General features: G+C 37.2%; 1 protein-coding gene across 10 annotated transcripts in view; it reads right to left on the bottom strand.

Annotated features, from left to right (window-relative positions):
• The window catches only part of LOC18423823 (CD2-binding protein-like protein), a 39989-nt gene that overhangs the window by 1866 nt on the left and 15379 nt on the right, over positions 1–22744 (bottom strand). Inside the window, exons 6-11 of one of the 10 annotated variants that reach the window (XM_020675380.2) lie at positions 16366–16471; positions 14076–14211; positions 12767–12808; positions 10439–10801; positions 10311–10353; positions 2640–2717 (exon numbers count right to left, since the gene is read on the bottom strand). In XM_020675380.2, coding sequence (XP_020531039.1) covers positions 2640–2717; positions 10311–10353; positions 10439–10801; positions 12767–12808; positions 14076–14211; positions 16366–16471 — 768 coding nt within the window. The remainder of the gene's footprint in view (positions 1–2639; positions 2718–10310; positions 10354–10438; positions 10802–12766; positions 12809–14075; positions 14212–16365; positions 16472–22744) is intronic. The other 9 variants (XM_088865134.1, XM_088865132.1, XM_088865136.1 and 6 more) reach the window with 9 other exon arrangements.

The raw sequence follows: 22744 nt of genomic DNA, 5'->3' as shown, positions 1-22744 counted from the left end.
TCTTTTCTCTTCTCCTTAAACATCTCAATCAATTTGCTAAGCAAGAAAATACCCTCAATGATTGACCTCCCTGACATAAAATCCAAACTGATTTTCTAATACACTCGTTTCATGTTGTAGTCGTGTTGCCTTATCACTATCTACCACAGTTTCATAGTGTGGCTCATACGTTTGATCCCTCAATCGTACAACTCTTTTATGTCTCTGTTGTTTTCACCATAGCACTTTTCTTCTATTCATCTTGCATTTTCTCTGTTCTCAATAATCTTTTTGAGTAGCTTGGTCAACCGGAATATACCAATCTCTCCCACGCCCTCCCAAACCTCTATTGGTATACAATCTGGTCCTAAAGCCTTTTCCAACTTCATCTTTCTCAAAGCTTCTTTCACATTAGATATTCTAATCTGAAAAAAGTATCTATGACCTCTGACCTCATTTATGTCAATGGTTCCTCCTAATATTGAGCTCCTAAAGTGGTTGTCATTTAACAATTTTTGAAAATCAATTCTCAACCTTTCATTGACCTTGTCATCCTCACCACCACCCTTTGACCCTCATTATAGCATTTAACATTATCTAGGTCCCTGCATTTCCTCTCTCTTGACAAGTTTTTCACCTTATCTTGTCCCAATTTGTTGTATCGATCTATTTCCTTAACATTCCTCGTGCCATTTCTGTATTTTTCAAAATTCTAATCATTTTTGTTCCCTTGCCAAGCTTTGTAACATCATCATATTATGCTAATAGATTTTTAAACCTCATCATGCCACCACCAAGTTTCCTTATCTAAAAGTATTTTCCTTCTAGAATGTCCTAAAACTTTTTTTGCCAATATCTTAATAGAATCAGCAATCTCATGCCACATAACATTAACTTCGTTATCAAATTTATGTTTTCCTACTTTTATTAATTTATTCCTAAATAGGTCTATTTTCTCCCTTTTTTTTAAGCTCCACAACCTAGTTCTTAGACACCCATTAGTATCACTCCTCTTCCATCTTTCAATGCAAGCATCGATGGTCATGAGCCTATGTTGCGTGGTCCAACTCTATCCTTGCATAACCTTACAGTCTTTACACAATGATCAATGACCGTTGTCTTCTTAACTAGAAAAAAATCTACCTAGCTTTTATATAACCCACTTTTACAAGGCATTAAATGTTCATCTTGCTTTTCAAAGTATGTGTTTACTATTGTTAAATCGTAACCTATAGAAAAAAAAAATCAAGAACACCATCACTCATCTCATTTCTTTCCCCAAATCCATATCCTCCATGTACCTTTCATATCCTATACTATCTTTTTCTACATAACCATTTAAGTCCCTTCCTTAAAGCGTCCTCTCTCCATTTGGTATTCCTTGGACTAGCCCATTCATGTCCTCCCAAAATTGTCTTTTATTCTATAATCTAATCCTATATGTGGTGCATAAACACTAATTACATTAATTATCTCCTCTCTTAACACGAGTTTAATTAATAAGAACCTATCACCAACTATCTTAACAATTACTACTATATCTTTTAAATCTATGTCTAATATTATACCTACATAATTTCTATTATTATCCTTTCCTGTATACTAAAGTTACCCATCAATTTCTTTAGCTTTTTCCCTCCTTCGTCTCATTATATCTACTAACTCTACACTCTTGCCTAATAGAGTTCTTGCATTCCACGTGGCCAGATGAATTATATTCCCTTGGACTAGCTTTTTCTCCCGTGCACGGGTGCCCATGCCTACTTATCACCGCAACTAGGTGTAATTGTGGTGTGTCGCTTCTAAGGAACCACCTAGCTAAACCCTTGTTTCTGGGTGCCGGTACAACATGTTGCTTACAGGGATGTGGCAAAAGTTTTATGTTAGCTACCAACCTAATATAACCCTCCTCCTTTCTCATCCGGGCTTAGGCCCGACAATGAGCTAGTTCTCCAACTAGTAATTAATATATATCCACTTTTCTTGAACTGGTGCACTTTGATGTGGACCACAAGTTTGTCTCTATAGGAACTCCTTCCTGAGTTACTTTTGCAGATGAGCTCAAGATACATACATGCATCTCCACAAGGGAACAGACTGAATGCATAATATAGCTAATGAAACAAGGACTGTAATCATTTATGATTCTGAATCTTCACTAGTAAGGATTAGATAGGAAAGAGGAATACTACTACAGGAAGGTTTATCTATAATAAAATAGTGTAGCAAGGAGACAATGACAGAAAGATTGTCGACTTCAAAACACTTATTTGTAGGTGGTAGATATGACAAGACCTATGGGTTTAAGTAGTGCCTTGTACGGAAGTGTCCAGAAGTACTAAATTTTGAGCCCCCCCAATAGAAACCCCAATATGTACTAGCATGTCGGTGTCTATGTGACACTTGCTCCAAGTGACTCGGGCGATTCCTGTGCCCAACTCACCAGTTTTTATAACACTGTTTCAAACATTTAAGCTTTCACCCACCAGAAAAATGGATCTAATGGTTCTCACTAAAAGCCACATAGCCATGATCCATCTTGGTATTTCCTAGCCATAAAACTTATCTGTAATCAAGTACTCTTCATCTTTAAGTGGATAAAATCATATCACAGAGGTAAAGACCTCAAAAGGCACTTAAGAAGTAAAGAAACAATTTACCATCTTCCTGTTGCTGCACTGCAGAAAAGTTGAGATACTGGATCATAATAATAACCCAAACTGCTACTGTAATAATAACTGCAAAGCGGAACAGCTTTGTATCATTTTAAGTTTAAAATGCACGAATGCAAGTAAAAGGGATATTGGAATAATGACAACAGAAAGCAAAACTAAATGCAGCTCCCACTTAATGATAGTTTTTTATCACTACAGATCATTCTTTGCGAACGTAAAAAATAGGCACTCCGACAGGAAAGTAAATTGATAGACAACCAGCAGTGAAAAGGAAAAGGAAACAATACTCAACATTGCGAAAGAACAGTAAAAAGAAGAATTTATCCAGAATAAGCCTATGAAGATATATGTTACTTATGGGTCCATGAGTGAGTTACAAGTACTATTGAGAGAATCAAATAACTGGTGTTTTGCAAGCGCATTTACTAAACAAAATACGTATTCTAGGATTCACCAAAGGATATCACTCCAATTTGATTTGGGATTAGAGTCATAATTTTTTCTTTGATGCAGTTAACTGTTGTATTAAGTAAAAGAAAAGAATTACAGTAGTCCATCGAGAGGGCCCACAGGCCAGGCCTCTCGGCAAAAAATAGGCTAATCTGTGATCCTTTATCCATAGCAAACCCATGAACTAATTAGTGTTTCAACTAGCAAGCAATCAGTCCACATTTTATGCAGCTCTAACCTAACTATAAATAAGCTAATCAGTTACCAAAATAACAGAAAAAAAAAACTGTACAGTCACTGCAGGGCTTCAACAGAAACAAATAAAGTCATGCTTCTTTACTTCAAAACAAATCAACAAGCAAAGTCAAGTTTGCTTCATGGTAACAATGATATTCAGATTCCATGGCTGGATAACCAATTGTTTCATGGAAAGACTGATTTGATTCTAGAAGATAAACTTTAGGAATATATATCCTCACTCTCAGTTCTTAAGTCTTGGAGCCTAAATGTTGTCATCTATGCAACGCCTTTGTGCATCAAAACCAAAGCAGCCATAGGCATGTTGTTAATCAACAAAAAATTGATGTGCTTATTTATCAAAAAATGAGGCAGAGCCCATCAGAAGGGCAAATTCCACAGATAACTAGAACATAGTTTTCTTTAGAAGTTATTCCATGAAGATGCAAAATTAAAAACAGCACCTCCAAGTTCTGGCAACAAGGTAAAATAGATCATTTCAAATTAATGAAAACTCGTGTAAGTCAAATGAGTAATTATACATAAGTGTTTTGGAAAACAAAAACCTGAAATAAACAAATGAAAAGAAACCAATATTTTCACTGATGAAAATAATATATTAGAGAGACCAGTGGACCCAACAGTGTGAGGTTCACAAGGTAGAGAGCAGAATAGAGAAATGGCGAACAACTTTTTGTAATTAATTGTTTATATTCATTTTTGTAATTCTTTGTCATTCACCATCACATCAGCTCTACCTATAGTAAAACAGCACGCAATGGAGATTGGCAAGAAAGTGTTATTTACAGTTAGAAATTCGGAGTTGAATCTACTGACCTACATAAACATATGCACAGCTAAAAACCAAGGGGGAAAACGAGAGTGAGTGGGAGAAAGAGAGAAGGAAAGGGAGAGAAAAAAGAAAGGGAGAGACAAAAGGGAAGAAAGGGGGGAGGGGGAGGAGAGAGGGAGGGAGGGAGGAAGAGAGAGAGAGAGATTAACATTCACCCAGGGAAGTTAATCTCCACCATTCATCACTGACAAGATGCCCAAGTGTCTACAATAAAACATATACCAAAAATGTAGTTATTGGGATACCTTCCCAAAGTATTCGACTATAAATTATTGATTGGAATCATATGTTATGGCACATGCAGCAGACAAATAGTATGTTGCACGTACCCTAAGAGATGAACTAAAATTCTCTCTCAATTGGACATCAACAGACTTGAGCAGGGAATAGTTCATATGAATGGTTCATCATTGACTATAGATGATTGAGTTTAGGGTTTTCCAATAAAAAGACCTTCTAATATAGTCTTTTTAAGAATTGGACCTCTTGAAGTGTTCTTTTTGAGTTTGCCCCTCCACTCCACACAGTACATTAGTTTGACCCTTTTATCACCTTTTTCTCTTGTTTGTTCTAACCCCCCCCCCCCCCCCCCCCCCCCAATTTCCTCTCTCTCTCGCTCTCTCTCTCTCTCACAAATCCAGTTCTTATCTCCTCTCACATTCTCAAAACCCAAGCCCATCCCCCCTTTTAACATTCTTTCCCTGAAAATCCAAATTGTGTTCTTCACTCCTTTTATAATATGCAGTTGTAATTAGAGGAAAGAGAATGAATCACATGCAATCTCCAAGAAGATGGAGGCGGCCCAACGGCCTGGGCCGCTGGGGCAGCTGCCTAATGAAGAGGAGAAAGTTGGGTGATTATATTATAAACTTTCAATTCTGCATTAAAAATTAGAAATATAGGTAAACATAGAGTAATGTTTTTAAATTGCTCTGTAAAAGCCAAACATAGCCACAAATATATTATACGTTTTCAAGTTTGCATTATAATTAGAAACAGAGCAAAACACATATTATAATCACAAAAATAGTAAACTCCTAAAAAAAAAAATAAAAAAATATAAGAAAACACTTATGAGGTTTCATCATAAAGTGTAAAGCGAAACTTCAAAATAGACACCAGAAAATGATAAAAAACATAACACAAGAGTTCCAGAGAGAAACAGAAAGTTGGGTGGATAAACAAGGTGAAAGAATGCAAAACAAAGAAACCCAAATCGCTAATTTAATATGCAGTAAAGTATAAGTCCTGCACAGAGGGTGAAAGAGATGAGCTTATGAAATGAGGGTCTGTTTTAAGAGTGCCAAAGAGAAGAGTGTGCTTGCGTCAAGCCGCTGGGGGGAACAGAGCAGGTTCGTTATGTAAGTTGAACAAAATTGAGGATTTTTTAATCTATAAAAACTCAGTTTCAGTTTTCTTAGTTTTTGGGGTCAGAGGGGAAAAGGCGGTATTCCCTACGTTCGTTCACTTCTCTGGTTTTCTAGAGAGAGAAAAGGGTCCCAGTAGTCAGAGTTGACTGAATTACACTCCTAGAATTTTCCCACCATCTAGTTTTACAACAAAATAAAACAAAGGAATCTCTCTTTACTCAAAAAAAAAAAAAAAAAAGAATCTCAACTTCAAAGTGCAAAAGATAAAGACCATTATCAGCCAACAGAGTGAGCCTTTTCAGGGAAAAGAAAGTAATTCACCAGGTGCGACCTTGGTCTTTTCCTAGAATTATATGCCCTCTCACACATCTAAATGGCACCTCTATCTAATGATTCATTACTAGCATCATGGTTTACAGTCAAAATCTGGAAGAATTTCATATGAAACCCTCTCTGGTTCATGCTTTCAACTTAAATAATTAAATTCAGTAGAGATAACGTGGGGTCAGTCAAATTATGGTTCAAAGACAGATCCTAATCTCGAAAGATAGCCCTTTCTGAGAACCACAGGTAGCCCCAGATTGAAATCGCACAAATCCCAAAAAATAAACCAAGAAAACAAGAAACGAAAACAAAGAAAAATAGAAGAACTGAAAATTAAACTAAAGAAAGAGGAAAAGAAACTTAGAGTTGGGACCCATATCAGAACCGCAGGTTAATTTTACACTTTTGGTGCCTTCTCTTTTTCTTAAAGAAATGGTTGAATGTGATTTCCTAAAGATGATTTCCTAGGGTTTTGAATTGGAGATATTAAAATTGTAGGTAATTATGGTTTAGATCTCCTAGGGTTTCTTTTTAGAGTTTTTCCTAATTCTAGGGTTTCAAGGGTATTACTCTAGCTTAAGGGATTTTTGGAGTATTTCCCAAGGATTTCCCTAGAATTTTTGGTTGTCTAATTCCTAAGAGTTTTCCAAGGTTTGGGTTATTTTCCTAAGATTTTTCCAGGAATTTTAGGTTATTTTCCTAAGGTTTTCTATAGAATTTAGGTTATGATTTATGAAATTAAGGCATTTATATCCCTTTTATTATTAGAATTCCTAGGTTTAGATTGGGTCAAAACTGGAGTCAAAACGTTCTAGAAAGTTCCAAAAGTTTCAAGATAAAAAATTCCTACTTTTCTGGAATTTTCCCGATTTTTCTAGAACTACAAACTAAAGGTGGCACTTAGCATCACAGAGCCCTCTGGGCCTAGCGACGTGCATCACGTCTCAAATCCTCTTTTGGTCCAATTTCATTCTAGTCTGTGTTGGATCCTCTATGATAGGTCTGATTGTTGATCCAGTGTCATTTTGACTCAGTTTAGGTTATGATTCTAATGTTTCCAAAGGGTTTTGGACTACACGCCATTGTATACTAGATTAGTGTGGTTCTATGGTTCAGAATTAAAGATTTTTGGAATTCCCTTAGCCAAAATTTCAAGCAGGGTGTCTACCATCATGGAGGTTGATTCAAAAACTTGACACACTGTGAGATCACCATCGGAGAATTCACGTCATTGGTTCTATCATCAAATGTCCATTTTATGTACTGGTGGCAATATAAAAACCTTTAGGGCCTACATAAGAACTTTATGCAAAGATGTAGTGGTGGTGACATATAATTCTTAGCAAAAGTGCTTGCAAGGCATCTGTGGAGGAAGATCATTGTAGGCGAGGATATGATTTTCTATCAAGAATCACTAAGGAACCTGAGGGCACAATAGGTTAAGGGAGCTAGTACAAGATTAAAATAATAAAGTATGTACGAGGATTCCGTGTAGGCCAAACGCGTAAAGAAGCATGGGCACTAGGCAGTTAAGGAAAAAAATATAAATATCTTAGATGCAATAAGAGGTATCTAGAGGAAGCTGAAGTTCAGTAGAGCCATGTTCTCTGGGGGTAGACTTTGGCAAGGGATGGTACTGGGGTTCGGATGAGATAGCGTGGGCAGACGACATATGGCATGAAGACTGAAGTCCATTGGTAGTCTGATTTGCAACCCTAGCAAATGCAAATACGAACAAGGTGGACAGGGTGACACAGTGTTTGAGGGAGGTGGGTGGCTTGAAATTTAGGAGGAATCTAAAGGAAGAGAAGTTCGGTTACCTAGGGATATTGCTTCATCAAATGTACTCAAGAAGGAGATGATGGCAGATCAGGTTAAGAATCTGTATGAACAACGCGGTACTGTCGTTCACATCTTTCTACAATTCCCTTTGAACAACATATGGTTGAATCCATAGTTGATGGGATCTTCCATCTGAGGTGGTACTCCCGCTCCAGGAACATGGTTCCTTAAGATGAAACTCATTCCCAATAAGCTCCCTTCTTTTCAGAACGTATTCCCTATTTTCTCAGGAACTCTTTCTACTAAAGTTGTTGATGAAGAGGCCCATCTCTCCTTTTGACAATCTTTATTGTGGGGACTACAAAATGCTTTACAAGATATATTTTCGATTTTAAGAGGTGTCATTCTATAGAAAGAGAACCTGAGCATCAAAAAGAGCCCGAGCTTAATTGGTTAGCGCTTGATGATTTGCAACGCTACATCCTAGGCTCAATTCCTTTCAAGGGTAGGGGTCCTCTCCCCACTGACTCACCCAAAAAAAACAAACACCTTCACTTACTTTTTTTTTTTGTAGCATTTATTTACTTATATATTTGTATTGGCAATCCCTATGCAAGGAGCTTATAGCAAGCAACAATCTCATATTCCCCACCATGCTCCCGCTCCAAAATTATAGTTTATCCTGCATTACCTAGTCAGGAGTGTACCAATGCCTCTAAGTGTGTTTGCATTAATGTAAGTTGTGGCATGGGACAAGATTCTCACTACAAATTATCAGCAACACCAAGGCCACCACTTATTTAATTTCTAAATGAACTCATGAAGAGTAGTTAGTAGTAGCAAGGAGGATATCAATGAAAATGTATTATTCCATCTCTTTATCATGGAGGGAATGGGCTTCCATCTAAAAGCCATGCAATCTCTAGGATCCTCAGGTAAGGCATAAGAATCCATTTGGCATGCCTGGTTCATGGGTATTTAGGACGGTTCCAATAAAGAAATAGTATTGTCTCTTGCATGTCTCCTAGTCGGTTTTAGGATGTGTTGAATCAGAGAACCATAGGATGAGAAGAGAGAAGTTGGTGGGTTGAAAACCTAATTGGGGATACCATAAATTGGGTAACAAATTATTGTTGACGGGGCTAGAGATAAAAGATAGTTCAAAAGGATTAACTACAATGGCCGCTAACATAACTGTAGGAAGTCATATGCGCTGAAGTTCAGCTTAAGGAGAGATGATGCATTCTACCTAGTTCAGGTGCTAAGTCAAATCTGATTGATGCTCAAAAGATTGATCCAAGCCCAACCAGAGTTCGTGCAACTTGTCAAAGAGAACTTGATGGAAGTGGGTGTGTTTCCTCACTGCTAAAATGGTCTCTAATATGTTTTAGGTTACAAATAAACCTAAGAAAAATAAATTCAACCCTTTCGTATAAAAAAATGACCAAAAATGCCCCTACTGAAACTATTTTCCGCATCTGGGCGCTGGGCGGCCGCCTAGACGGGTTCCTGCGCGCCTAGACAGGTGAAATGCAAGGGAGATAGTTCACGCTTGAAAATCTAGGCAAGAAAATATATTAGAGAGACATGTGGCTAACCTGGGAAAAGTGCAAGAAAAATCAGGGAAACCCCATATAGTAGAAGACAAAGAAGTGTGAACAAGACGCAAGGCAGATGTTCATGCAACGCAGCGACCAACATGTCCCACAATTGAGAAGCTACATTTTGTCCTAGTTTCCAATCATATTACCCAGGAAAAAGAGGTATCCACCAACAAACAAGTCCCTTTCTTCCTCTGTTTTTTTTTTTTTTTTTTTAATTGGGGAGTTACCTGCCCATATACGATTCTTTTTAATGGTGAGTTATATGCCTACATGGAAGTTTACTGCACCTATGGTCCAAGCAATTGGGTTCTCTTTTTCTTTTCGGCGCCTATGGTACAAGCAATTGGATTCTCATTTCCAGTATTGTAATCGTTGCTAAAGAATCTCTATGATTTTGTATAACTATAAGTCAAGTGTTAACATCCAGGTAAGGCAATCAATGACTGATAAAACAAAAAGTATCACTCAGTAAAATCATCTTGATTAAAAACCTGGACTCAGGCTCGGACTAGGCAGGGTTCCAAGCCCAAGTCAGCCAATGACTTAACCGAGTTGGTTGTCCAACTCGGTCAAGTCTCTGAAAAATACACAGAGGGTTTGCAACTTAGTGAGACTCGCCCAAGTTTCAAGGTTTTTATCCAGATTGGGCACCCTGCCAGGTCCAAGTGACTCCGGCAAGTCCAAGCTCGAGTCACTAACATTTTAATCACTGGTTAAAGGCAACTAATAAAGCACTCACTTGAAAATGGTGGACAAGACTCTTAACTCATTCACAATCATAAAACAGATGTACAGCAGATCTTGCAACAACAAAAGCTAAAAGACATATGCATGACACAGTCAACTAAAAGATAAATTTATATATGAAACCATGATGGCATCAAATGATTATTTGACTAGATCATTTGTTTGATATTCACACATCAAGAAATACATGTTTAAATAATCTAAACAAATAATCAACTACGGAAAAATAAAAATAAACAAGTAGGCAATACGTGTGAGCTCAAGAAAATTTGATAATAAATGTGCATACCCAGATGATTCATCATACACATAGTCTGTCTCAGGCCCTTCACCTGTAATGTAGTCACACTGAATCACCATCGAATTTACATGCAAGTACCATTAACACTGAAGAATAATTGTCAGTCAAGGACTCACCTACTTCAGAAACAGGACTACCATTTTGCTCCAAGTTATAAGACACTAAAGGGTTCTCTGTTCCAGTTAAAGATTCCCCAGGAGTGGACCCAGAAGTTGAGTTAACGTCATTTGCAGTAGGGTTTGTTCTGGCATTGGTTTCATCATCATCCCCAAACATATCGAATGTATCACCATCATCTTTGGATGCAACTTGGGTAGTAGGCATTCCCGCATCCTCAGGAGCTGAAGCTGAGACTGCAGAGCCAACTCCAAGTTCATCTCCAGTGGAAAGAATACCATCTGTCTCCAGAGCATCAACAGAACCAATTCTATCATTTGCAGACGAACCTTCCCTTGCAGAGCCCAAGCGCTCATATCCCTCTGAATCAAATGAAGGCAGAGATGAAATCTTCACGTAGCAAAGAACTCATAGAAGTTTTCCACATAAAGACCAGGATGTTAAGGATCTGTTCTCCAAGAAAACCATACAGGTCTACATATAGCACTATTGTAGTTCGAAGAACAACTAATCCTTTCCAAATAGCAACAGTAGACATCTAAAAGAGACCCTAGATAGACCAGTAATGCAAAACAGACCAGAAAGAAATGGCAGAAGAAAGAGTTATCACAAAAGAAGGAAGCCAAACAACAACCACCAAACACCATAAAAGCAATAAAGATCTCAAGTTATGTAGTTTTAAGTTTCAACACTCAGTGGAAGGACATAAGAAATGGTGCAGCTACCCACAGATCAGCTTCTGGAGTCTCCCTCAACATTTCAAAGGTATGTAGGCATTTTTAAGGTATTTTCACCAATCCCTCCCCACTCCGGATGATCAAAGGCCATTTTAACCCACAAGCTCCCAATCCACCAACACCCTCACCCCCAACACAAAAAAAACACAACAAAAAGAAAAGAAAAAGCTCCAACACACTACAGTTTCCTTCCTAGAGAGCATGGTATATTTGCCTCGCACATGCATGGCATGCAGACGCACATACACACACTCACACACATGCACACACACGAAAACAAAATCGAGCTTGCACACACATTTTGTTGCATGTGTGTGTGAATGTGCTTTTCTTTTTCTGTGTGTGCGTGCGTGTTTATCCAATTCAAGTTAATCATAGTGTAGCAAAGGCTAAAAGGGTGCTTGGCACGTTTTCCAATTTTATACATGAAAGCAGTGAACAGCATCAGTCTGTAACTATTCTTTGGCCTTTGACGATCAACAAAGTGTTAAATCATCTTAGCACACCTCTTTTAAGAAAATACTTGATGACCAATGGAAAAACATTGAGAGAATGCATGAAGACATGCAGACAATTAAAAGATCATACAAATGTTGGCTTTGACTCAACAATGTTGGGCTAGGGTCCTTTTCAAAAAGAAGTCCAGGGTCATGAGCAACTATTGAAAGACAAACTAAACATTATGGCACAAGGTCCAACAGGTTTCGCCACATGTTAGTTCCAAGGAAGTCTCACTTGCCCTCTCACTCATATAAAACGACCTGAGCATAGAGAAATTACTCATTCCCGCTAGAAGTCCAAGATTGAAGGCAAGATGTATTCTTTGAGCTCAGCACCAAAGATCATTCTTGGTTTGAAATGCTTCTCCACATTTTCTTTTCTCTTCTTTTTTGTTTTTCCTCTTTTGGATATGTCAGACTGTATCTTATATGAGTCTACATCATGTATATTTTTGCATCTTAACATGATATTAAGTGGTAATGTTTTGAAGCATTCAACAACTACACATGCTTTGGCATGCACGCAACCCACATAATTTCTGTTGCTAACAGATGCAGAAAAGCGACATATTTACAAAGAATGACAAAGAATATGTCTATACTGCAATCCAAAAGTTGAATTAATAGTTGTCACTAAGAAACTGTTCTTGTTTTATACTTATCAAAACTATAGAAGGAATATGCCCATTATAACAAAAGGAGGATCATGACAAAGATTTGATAAACAAATCAATCAGAGACGGTAACTTTTCAAGCTTTGGGATTTAAACCGCAACGAAGTCCCTTAATCTAGCAGGCTATATGAACACTCCTGCCCATTTTTGAAGCCAACATTGTAACAATGGTGCGGAACTACCATCATGGGGAAAATGTTAGATATTTATTACAATAGACAGATCAGGTTTGGTTGTTACACAGTTAGAAAATTTAAAATACAATAAAGATAGAGGAAGTACTACCATTCAAGCAAGTTACAGCAATATTCTACTGCTTATTTGCAAAGCCAACATAGTAACTAGGACAGAAGTAAATAAGATAATGAAAAACAATTGCTTCAGGGTAAATATTGAGAAGTATCTAAGTCGCACACCTGCTTCCCGCTCAAATGTTTCCCGTTTGTCATGATACACATCTGCAAAAATATGACATGACAGAACTTCATTATATAAAGCAGCATTGGAAAACTCAGGTGAGTCCACTCAAACTTGCCCGAGTTACTTGAGCTTGCACCTGCGGAGCCTGGAACCACCCCCACTCAGGCAGGGGGGTGCTGCGCACCTAACAACCTGAGTTATTATAGTAACTCACACAACTTGTCAAAGACTTCCAGTTTCTAATAGACTCGTCTATCTGACTTATCAAGTCTGACAAAATTTTGAGTCTACAAGGAGCGTAAAATCGAACCCCCTTTTTGCCCATTTCTCCTAAACCATTGATTGAATCAAGCACAATTCTAACTGTAGGGTTGTTTCTGTATGATCTATCAATTCAATAGATGAGATTCGAGGGGGAAAAAATCTGATTTCTTAGACTTAAAGAGATTGAAATTTTTTAAATAGGATTTGGTCAAGTTCAAAAACTTGTGATCTCTTCACAACCTTTGGCTCAATCGTGGTTGAAATTTGTTACCTACCCCTATTTTCAAGTTCTTTATCGAGTCATAGGCTTATTTCTCACAAAAAACAACTCAAAATCACAGATCTGCAAGATTTTGAAAATTGAAACACTATTTACCTAAAAACTTGCGTCAATTTTTAAAATTGTAACATTATGTAAGCCAATAACATCGATTTGTATTACTTTCCATGTTGCATACATGTTTCTTTTCTTCATTTTTTTGCTCATCTAATTTTTTCTTACGTCAGTTTTTTAAAATTGTAATATTATGTACGCCAATAACATCGATTTGTATTACTTTCCATTTTGCATACATGTTTCTTTTCTTCTTTTTTCTTGCTCGTCTTATTTTTTCTTATTTTTTCCATTTTCTCAAAAATTTTCAGGGCAACTCACCGAACTAGGAAAACTCTGCAATTGCACTCAAGACTCGCCAAGCTGACTCTCTCCAGGCCCATGAAGAGTTATAAAACGAGTCCTAGTTTGCTAATATTGATATAGGCAATCAAAACCATTTTGCACTGCTGTTACAAAACTTAAAAGATAAAAGACATGCACTAAGCATAAAAACCACAGAATATGTAGAATAAATTATGCAGGAAAGGTAAAAATGGCTTATCTGTTAACTATAATAAACATTTTGAAAGAGAAAACTCAAACTTCAATGTAGAATAATGGTATATCAGCTTCCTGTGAAGTCCACCTGAAGTATTTTCTAACTATTTTTTTTTTTTGGATACCTAAGATTCTTCTAATGTTATAGTCCTTGGTATACACTTAACTGTAATCACCGTTGTCCATCAGCTTAACAGAATCCTCTGTGAGTTGGTCAAAAACAGCTTTTACGTCTGCTGACATTTTTCCACGCTTGGTTGTAGTATCTGAAGTCCCTTTCAACCTTCTTAAAGCTTGCAAGACCTGTCATTAAAAATGAGTGAAGAATTGATTCGTACATAACTAAGATCTAATTATCGACTATGCTCTATAAAACATAAGCATATTCTCATATACCCACCATGGATGAATTCAACAATAATACTGACACATAATTCAATTGCATAAAAATCCCAGTTAAGGGGATATGCACTATGATCATGAAGTTATTCTTAGCATGGAAAAGTAAAAAGTATTTAATTGCTCTTTTCCACAAAGTGAAATTTTCAGTTACTAAACAAGTCCACAAAGTGAAATTTCCAGTCAAGTCACTTAAAGGTCATGGCCAATGTTTTGAAAATTGACTTTGCCGTCGAGTCCTGTACAGCAACAAAACATGCCCAAAAACTCAAAAAAAATGCAAAATAAATTGTTAAAAATAATTTAAAATCAACAGAAACCAAAATAAGTAATAAAAATTTAAAAAATAAATAAATGATGCTTTAGAATCTCATCATCATTAGAGCCTTTTCCCAACTAATTGGGGTCAGCTACACAAATCCTAGTCTACCATTCTGCAAAGATGCTTTAGAATCTAAAGATTTTAAAATCAACTGGACTAAGACAGAATATATGAAATGCAAGTTTACTAATAATAGGAGCATAAACGAATAATCAGTTAAGATTGATGGCCAAGAAGTACCTAAAAGAGATTATTTTCGATACCTTAGATCGATAATCCATGAGAAAGGAGTGATTGAAGAAGTTGTTGCTCATAGAATCGGAGATAGTTCGACGAAATGGAGATGTGCTTCTTGAGTCTTATGTGATCACCTCATATTAATGAAACTGAAGGGGAAGTTCTATAAGACAACTGTAAGACCCGTCAAAAAACAATATATTCAGAGAACGAATATGGTTGAAATGAGGATGTAGAGATGGATAAGTAGAAAGACGAGGAATGATAGAATACGGATTGAATACATTCAAGATAACTTAAGGGTAGCAGCCTCCAATAGATGATAAAATGAGGGAAAGGAGACCAAGGTGGTTTGGCCATGTGTAACGTCAACCTAGAACAACACCAGTTGGGAAGAGTGATTTAGTTCAAGTAGAAGGCTCTAAAAGGGAAAGAAAAAGGCCCCAAGGGATATGGATGGAAGTAGTAAAAAAGATACGATGACTTATGGTCAGACTAAAGGTAGGGCCCTAAATAGAGTAGAATGGCGGAACAGGATTCGAGTAGCTAAACTCAAATAGTTAGGATAATGCTTGGGCGATGATGATGATGATTATCGAAAATTTTGATTTATACCCTAAAGTATTTCAAAAAATGAAAAAAATGAAAAAAATGAAAAAATAAAATAAAATAAAATAAAATAAAATAGGGCAATTAATACGTAGAGTCCCCACATCGTCATAAAAACATAAAAATCATATAAAAATATATTTCTAACTCATATTATAGTATTTTAAATAGAATTTATGATTTCTAATTTTTGGTTTTCAACTAGGGAAGTTGTTCATAGGGACTCGCCTCAGCCATAGGCCGAGGACGAGTTACTCAACCGAGTCCGAGTGGACTTGGTAGAGTCCGTGAACACTGGTCAAGGCAACATCGCATAATGCAATTCATGGTTTAAAAGCTCGTCTTGAACTCAAAAATTTAGACTCAACTCGACTCACCCCATGGACAAGTTTCATGAATATAAAAATCCAATGTATCTGATTTTTTTCTTATATATAAGTTTCCTCATTGATTTGAAATATAAATGGTCCCTTCTGATGAGTTGACAATGTGGTGATAGGCTTAGGTGATGAGCTGGCTTTGACTCCCATTAAAGACACATACTTTGCCCATAAAGAAGTTGAACAACTTGCCAGTTTTCCAAGTTAATTATTCAACTTGGTCAATTAGCTTGGTTTTGGCAAGTTGGCCACTAAGAGTTGAACACTGATTACACAACATGCATGAATCAACTTGGCAAATGGGGTAGTCCAATCAATTATGACCGGTTTCAAAGGATCCATGCAGAGTGTACCCAAAAGAACATCCACCAAATACAAACTTTTAGAAAAAGTTACGTGGTATATTCTAGGTATAGGGTCACATGCAGGAGACAAGTGCGCAAAGAGCCGAGCGAAATCATCTAAGGTGACTCACTCAAGAGCGAAGGGCAGAGTACGGAGTAGACATACAAACTTTAAAGAGAGAAGTAATAAATAACTGGAATTAGAACCCATAGTTCTAATGAGCACGAGAGAACCCAATTTGTGCCAGCATATCCACAAAATCCTCTCTTCCCTGTGAGCAAAGACAAACCAGCCAAGTCATGAATCACGTTAACACAATAGCCACACTGCACAGAGTTAGGGTGGCAGCTGGCCAAGCCACCCCTAGCCCTAGCTGTAGCCATAGCCCGGCCCTAGTTACCATTGGGTCAGCCTAGGCTCGGCCTTGGCCGGCCCTAGCTTTATTAGGGCCGGGACGGGCCAAATAGAATCAAAGAAAAATAAAGAAAAAAGGGCCAGGTCTGGGCCAGCCCTCAAGGCCATTACTCCAACTCAGCCCTTCCCTACTCTCTAGGGTAGGGCCAACTGGGCCAGCCATGCTATCCAGAGAGATAATAAACAGAACCACAAAAAAATCCGAGCACGCATGATTAGGGTACCAATAAAATTTGCAATGCTTACATTCAATGTTCGAAAATTCGGCAGCCCAACCACCTCGGCGGCTGCCTTGGCGAAAAAATTTAAAAACACCTAGCCGTAGTCTAAGTGTGGTCATTATGCGCCCTGTCTCAGGGCACCTCCCGAGGCAATCAAGGCGCTGCCTAGGCACTATTGTCTAGGAGCTCACCTAGGCACCGCCTCATGATAACTTGCGAGTGGGCGGAAAAAAACCCTAGGTGAGGGTAAAAAATGCAATTTTCCCCTCTAAAAGGGGGGAAAATGATTTAGGCGGTATTTTAAACCCCAATAGAAAATCTGTGGCCTTAAGAGTGAGAAAAATCCCCCAAAAACCACTATTTTGTGATTTACAGAAAAATCGATAAATTTTTTATTTTTTTGATTTCTTCCCAAAACAAAGGCAATAGTTCGTGGGCAGATTTGGAGCTTCTATTAGTTGATTTTGAAAACTTTTGGCGACCCAATAGACGAGATTTGCACTGACATCGATTTGATTTTGACATTTTAAAGTATTATCATATTTGAAATAGGGTTTTGATTTTATTTTGCTACAACACATTATGTTATGAATCATGTGTTTTCTCTTTTACTTTTTTTCTTTTACGATATATTTATATGTTTGTAGTTAAAAGATTGATTTTTCTGGTGATTAATTGAATTTTTTCTCACTTGGGCGATGAAATTGGGCATATATCATATTCTTTTATGAATAGTTGATTCCTTTTTTGTACAATGTGCCTTATTTTGATATTCTTTTTTTTTTGTTTTAGTTTATTTGATAATAATTGATTATGTGATATTTTAATGGGTTAAGTCTTATGTGAAAGTCAAACTAAGATCTTAAAATGTTTTACATATTCAGTTATTCATTTAAGTCGTATTCGTTTCTAGTATGGATTTCTAGTTTCCTTCAATGACATTTGGGATTTCAAGCATTTTAATGTCTTACAAGTTACAATCTCTTTGAGACTTGTATGATTATCTCATCCGTAAATTGTTATGTGATCGTACTCATTGAAGTATTGTAATGTTGTACTATTATGTTTTCGTCTATTTCATGATCACGAGGAGTTTGGGGCTCTAACATTGCCCTAAATCTCCCTAAGGCTCTAAAATTGCCCTAAATTGCCCTAAATCTCCCTATAATTGTCTCATCCGTAAGTATGTTATGTTTGTACTCCCTTGTTTTTTATGTTTGGGATGGGGGGGGGGGGGGTTTGATGTTGGTGAGGGCGCCTTGTCTCTGGGTGCCTGCCAAAGCGGCAAGGCACCCAAATCGCCTAGGCGCCCGAGTCCGTCTTTTTGAACATTGCTTACATTAATATTATGGCGAAATTACTTTTGGAGCTACAACAAAAACCCAACCTAATATGGCAGCCTTTTGGGGAAAAGATTCAAATCTCTTGGAAATGAGCATCTGTCAATATTTTTAATGGAACATAAGAAGGTGAACAATGTGATTGACGATCAGCAAATATCAATGCAACAAGTGACACACTTGGGTCATGTGACTTTATTAGTTCATTCCACTATCGTCAATATGCTTCTTCTATACTGCATGTATCCTATGTATTTAAAGTAAGTATTACATATCAAGCAAAAGATAATGATTATTTTTCAATTTCCATGCGTCCTTTATTTAAATTAACTATTACTTATGAAGAAAATGAAATAGTAAACAATTACAATATTAAGTAAAAAAAACAATTGTCCAAGAAAAAGGCTATAAAGAACCTTCCCAGGAGCTCCAATTCCTCTTTACTATGCACAACCTTTCAACAGCTTAATCTACCACATAGTGCCCTGTAAGTTTCTCGCTCAAGAGAGTTTTAACATATTCAAAAAAACAAAAAAATTCTCACTCAAGAGAGTTGAGACTACCCCTTAAACAAAATAGAGCACGAAAACATCAGCATTAGAGGTCTTCCCAAACAGACTCCTAATCTTTAAAGAGATATGAAGCCCCTAAGGCAAATTCTTAATGAAAACCCACAATCCCACTCTCACTAGTCTACAAGCTTCACACAACCCCAAATTCACAATCACCAGGCGCAAGATTTCTAGTTTCTAATTCCTGCAAATAAAATCTATGGATTGATGTTACAAATACAATGTTCACCATGTTGATTTCAACAGATCAATTGGCCTAAGTCCTCGTACCTGGAGGAAGAAAAAGAATGATTTATGTCATGTTCGTCAACAACATCATAGCCTTTTTCCAATTATCAGCTACAGGAATCCTAGTCAGTCATTCTCTATCAAGGGCCATACTTTCAGTGAGGCCATAATTCGCTATATATTTTCTCACTACTTTCAACCATGTCCTTTTGGGCCTACCCCTTGCTCTTTTTGAGCCTTCCACCCAACTCACACCTTCTAGCAAGTGTTGTACAGGGTTTCCGTTGCACATAGCTAACCCACCTAAGTCTACTTTCTCTCATCTTATCACGTATTGGAGCCAAACCTAAGTTTTTCCAAATGTATTCATTTCTTAGTTGTTTGAAGGCAAGAGAGGGTTCGGGAGCGGGATCGATTCAGGGAACGCCGAACCGCCTTAGGGTGGAATGTCCCTGGGATTAGGATCGACGTCCATGCATCGAACAAGTTAAGGAGATAGAACCTAGCATACCAGGGAACGAGAACCCAAGTCACTGGGATCAAGCTTTTGACTTGGGGGGATCTAAGCTCCACTATACATAAGAGGAGATCAATTAATAGTATATGATAAAATTAGGATCACACCAATGCCCGCTTGATCCATTATCATACACCTTCGCTTAGTGCCAATAGTACTCCAATTTACTACAATAATACAGTTTAATAATATCATAAATTATCTTACAATGATACCAAAACATAGTTTTTTAATACCATAATTCAAGTATAGTGCGATTCGATATGCACAATTTACATATTCTAAATAAATGAATCTATAATATCAAGGAGAGGAGCAGTAGTTCAATTATTAGTATAGCTCCTCTCCTTGGAGGGTTTCTACAAGCATGTAAACCGAGATCCCACTTTATAGAGAGCGAGATCCCTATTTCTCTAAACTCAACTCCCTCTAAGACTCCTTAGAGGAATCACGGGATCGAATTCATAAGGTGGGACCACAGTTGTTGGAAACGCTTAGGAACCCGAATCGTTTCAGGAACCAGAATCGCCGAATCGCCCCTGGCCAGAAGTTCCCTGTTGTAGGAATCAGTGTCTGTACAATAGGAATCGTTGGGAATGAGATTCCTAATTTTCAAGAATCGAGTATCAATCGGAATAAGTCTAAGTTTCATCCACATATGGAATCGAGATTCCGACCTCCTTGGAATCGAGATTCCCATCCCCTTGTGTTCAACACTCCAAGTGTTAAGTTTCACAAATACACGGAATCGAGTTTTCGATATATGCGAAATCGAGTTTCTGATATACACAGAATCGAGTTTCCAATATACGTGGTATCGAGTTTCCGTTGTACGTGGGATAGAGTTTCCATCATTTATGGAATCATGCTTCTAATATATTAGGAATCGAGTGTCAATCATCTAAGGAATCGTGTTTGTAACATATTTGGAATAAAGTTTCTAAACTATGTGGATAAGAGATCCATGCTGGTTTGAGATCGAGATTTACAATTGCGCAATTGAGTTTCCGGCATCACTTGATTCCAGTTTCTGACATATGTGGTACATAGATATGTTGTTGTGTAGAATCGTGGTTCCTACATATTTGGAATCAAGTTTCTGAAGTATTGAAGAGTGAGTTGGTCAGGTGTCACTGGGTAGAATTTTTAGACATTAGGAGTACTGCAATACCATTTAGGAAGTGTCAGGTGTCACTAGATTGTTTAGACTTTAGACATTAGAAGAGTTTGGGTTTTCTCAAGCTCAAGCTATCACAGTATGTGGTATAGGGCCCATAGGCATTGTCGCAGCTACATGGCGGCATGTTGTGCAGTGTGTGGTATAGGGCCTATAAGCATTATCGCAACTACAAGGCAGCATGTTGTACGTGAAGGAAAGATGGTGGCATCAACACGTGTTAGTGTATCATTTGAGAGATAACGCGGTTGGCAAAGTTAACACTGGAACACCAACGTACCCCTTCAAGAGAACGAACTATCAAATTTAAATATTTAAGAGTTTTAAAGTACTAAGCTACTAACTATTAAACATGACCGTGATGTCTTTTCAAATAACAAAGGCGGTTATAACTTAATAACTATCTGACCATTTGAAGTTTAGATTTTTCTGGAATATAATTTTTTGGAACTAAGTGGACGTGGCCATGTGGTCATTAAGAGTTATTTAGAGTTAAGAGTTAAAACTAAGTAATCCACATCTTTACCCTCATTAAAAAGTATACAACTCGGTTTGTTACTTTTGCACTGAGTTTTTTTAATAATAATTTTTTGTTTAGGAGAAGATGTGTTTTATGTGAATTCCTTTTTATTTATTTGTTTAAGAGAAGCAGTCCCTACTCCCTACTAGACCAAATCATCAAATTATCTCGACAGGGACACCTAATCACAAGTTACAAGCAATGATCGTATACGTGTTCTTTTTCACCTAATCAAAAGATGGAAGATGCAAATATTTTTTACTCATCTTTTTCATAACTATTGAACACTCAATAATTGTGAAATGTATTCCACAAAGAGATTGCAAGAATCTTATAGTAATTCATAATTAAATATTTCACATCTTCTCGCTCATTTATGAGTTGGCACATAACAGTGTATGATTGTTTTGCACAATGATTTTCTCATAATAAATTTTATTTTTGAGAACAGCATTTATCTTTGAAACCATTTTCTTAGTTTAGGAGAAGCAATCCCGAGTCCCCACGACACAAGAGCATCAGATTTTTGGAGTTGAAATTGGACTATATACAAGTTACATCATGCAATTTTCTTTTACTCATTTAATGCAAGTATTGACCAATAAAAAATGAAGTGTACTATTAAGTGTGGGACGTAATCCACCGAGAGATTGCATATAAATGCATCCTTGGCTTATTTCATCAAAATGTGGACTGCGCACTAGGTCAAGAGAGCACTAACGCTTACAGATGGCCTTCCCTTCAACCAAGGTAGTGTGATCTATTGCTTACACGGTGGACTTCCCTTCAACCATGATAGTGTGATTGTCAATGTGATATTGGGTTCCCCCGTAATGATTGCTGGTCTTGATGATGTTGGGACCAGTATAAGTGGTTCTTGTGAATTTATTTATTAGATGTTTTGTTCGAGACAATAGGAGACTGAGATTGAAAGTCCATTTATTTATTAGAGGTTTTCTATTTTTCTTTGCATTTTATCTGCTTTTAGTTTCTCCCTCCATGAAAGCAACCCAGTAAAAGAGAGAGAAAGTCCATTGAGAGGGATAGGTTATATAAAAAAAATGGAAGAAGCAAGAGAAAGTCCATTGAGAGAGAGAGGACATATAAAAAAATGGAAGAAGCATAGCAAGGGGGTGAGTGAAAAAGATTGGCAAGGGGTAGAGAGAGAAAGTAGAGAGAGATTAGCATAGGGGACGAGGGAAAGAGAGAATAGAGAGCGGTTGCTAAGAATTATAAGAAAGAAATTTCAAGAAATGTCATGAGCAAATACATGGTAGATGACCCATGAAAAATTAAGGAAAGTGGGTACAAGTAAAAAACTTTCAAGAACACAAAGGCGCAAATTGATACATGGACTAGCAATTTACTTGCAAAAGAAAACCAGCTAGTGATGGATTCTACAAATCCAGTGAAAACATTGTTCCCTCTGATTTTGAAATTTGTCTCCAATTAATATCAAAGAGTAACATCAATAGAGAACAAAATGGAACGGAAGAAATGATAAACAATTCATCATTTTTTCTCCTCAATAAGAATCAAATCCTTTAAAGCAAAT

Source organism: Amborella trichopoda, chromosome 4 (assembly GCF_054954075.1).
Source record: "Amborella trichopoda isolate Santa Cruz 75 chromosome 4, AtrichopodaSantaCruz75HAP2 v2.0, whole genome shotgun sequence".
NCBI classification, from domain to species: domain Eukaryota; kingdom Viridiplantae; phylum Streptophyta; class Magnoliopsida; order Amborellales; family Amborellaceae; genus Amborella; species Amborella trichopoda.
Note: the sequence above shows the minus strand (reverse complement) of the source record. Positions and strands in the feature narration are given on the sequence as shown.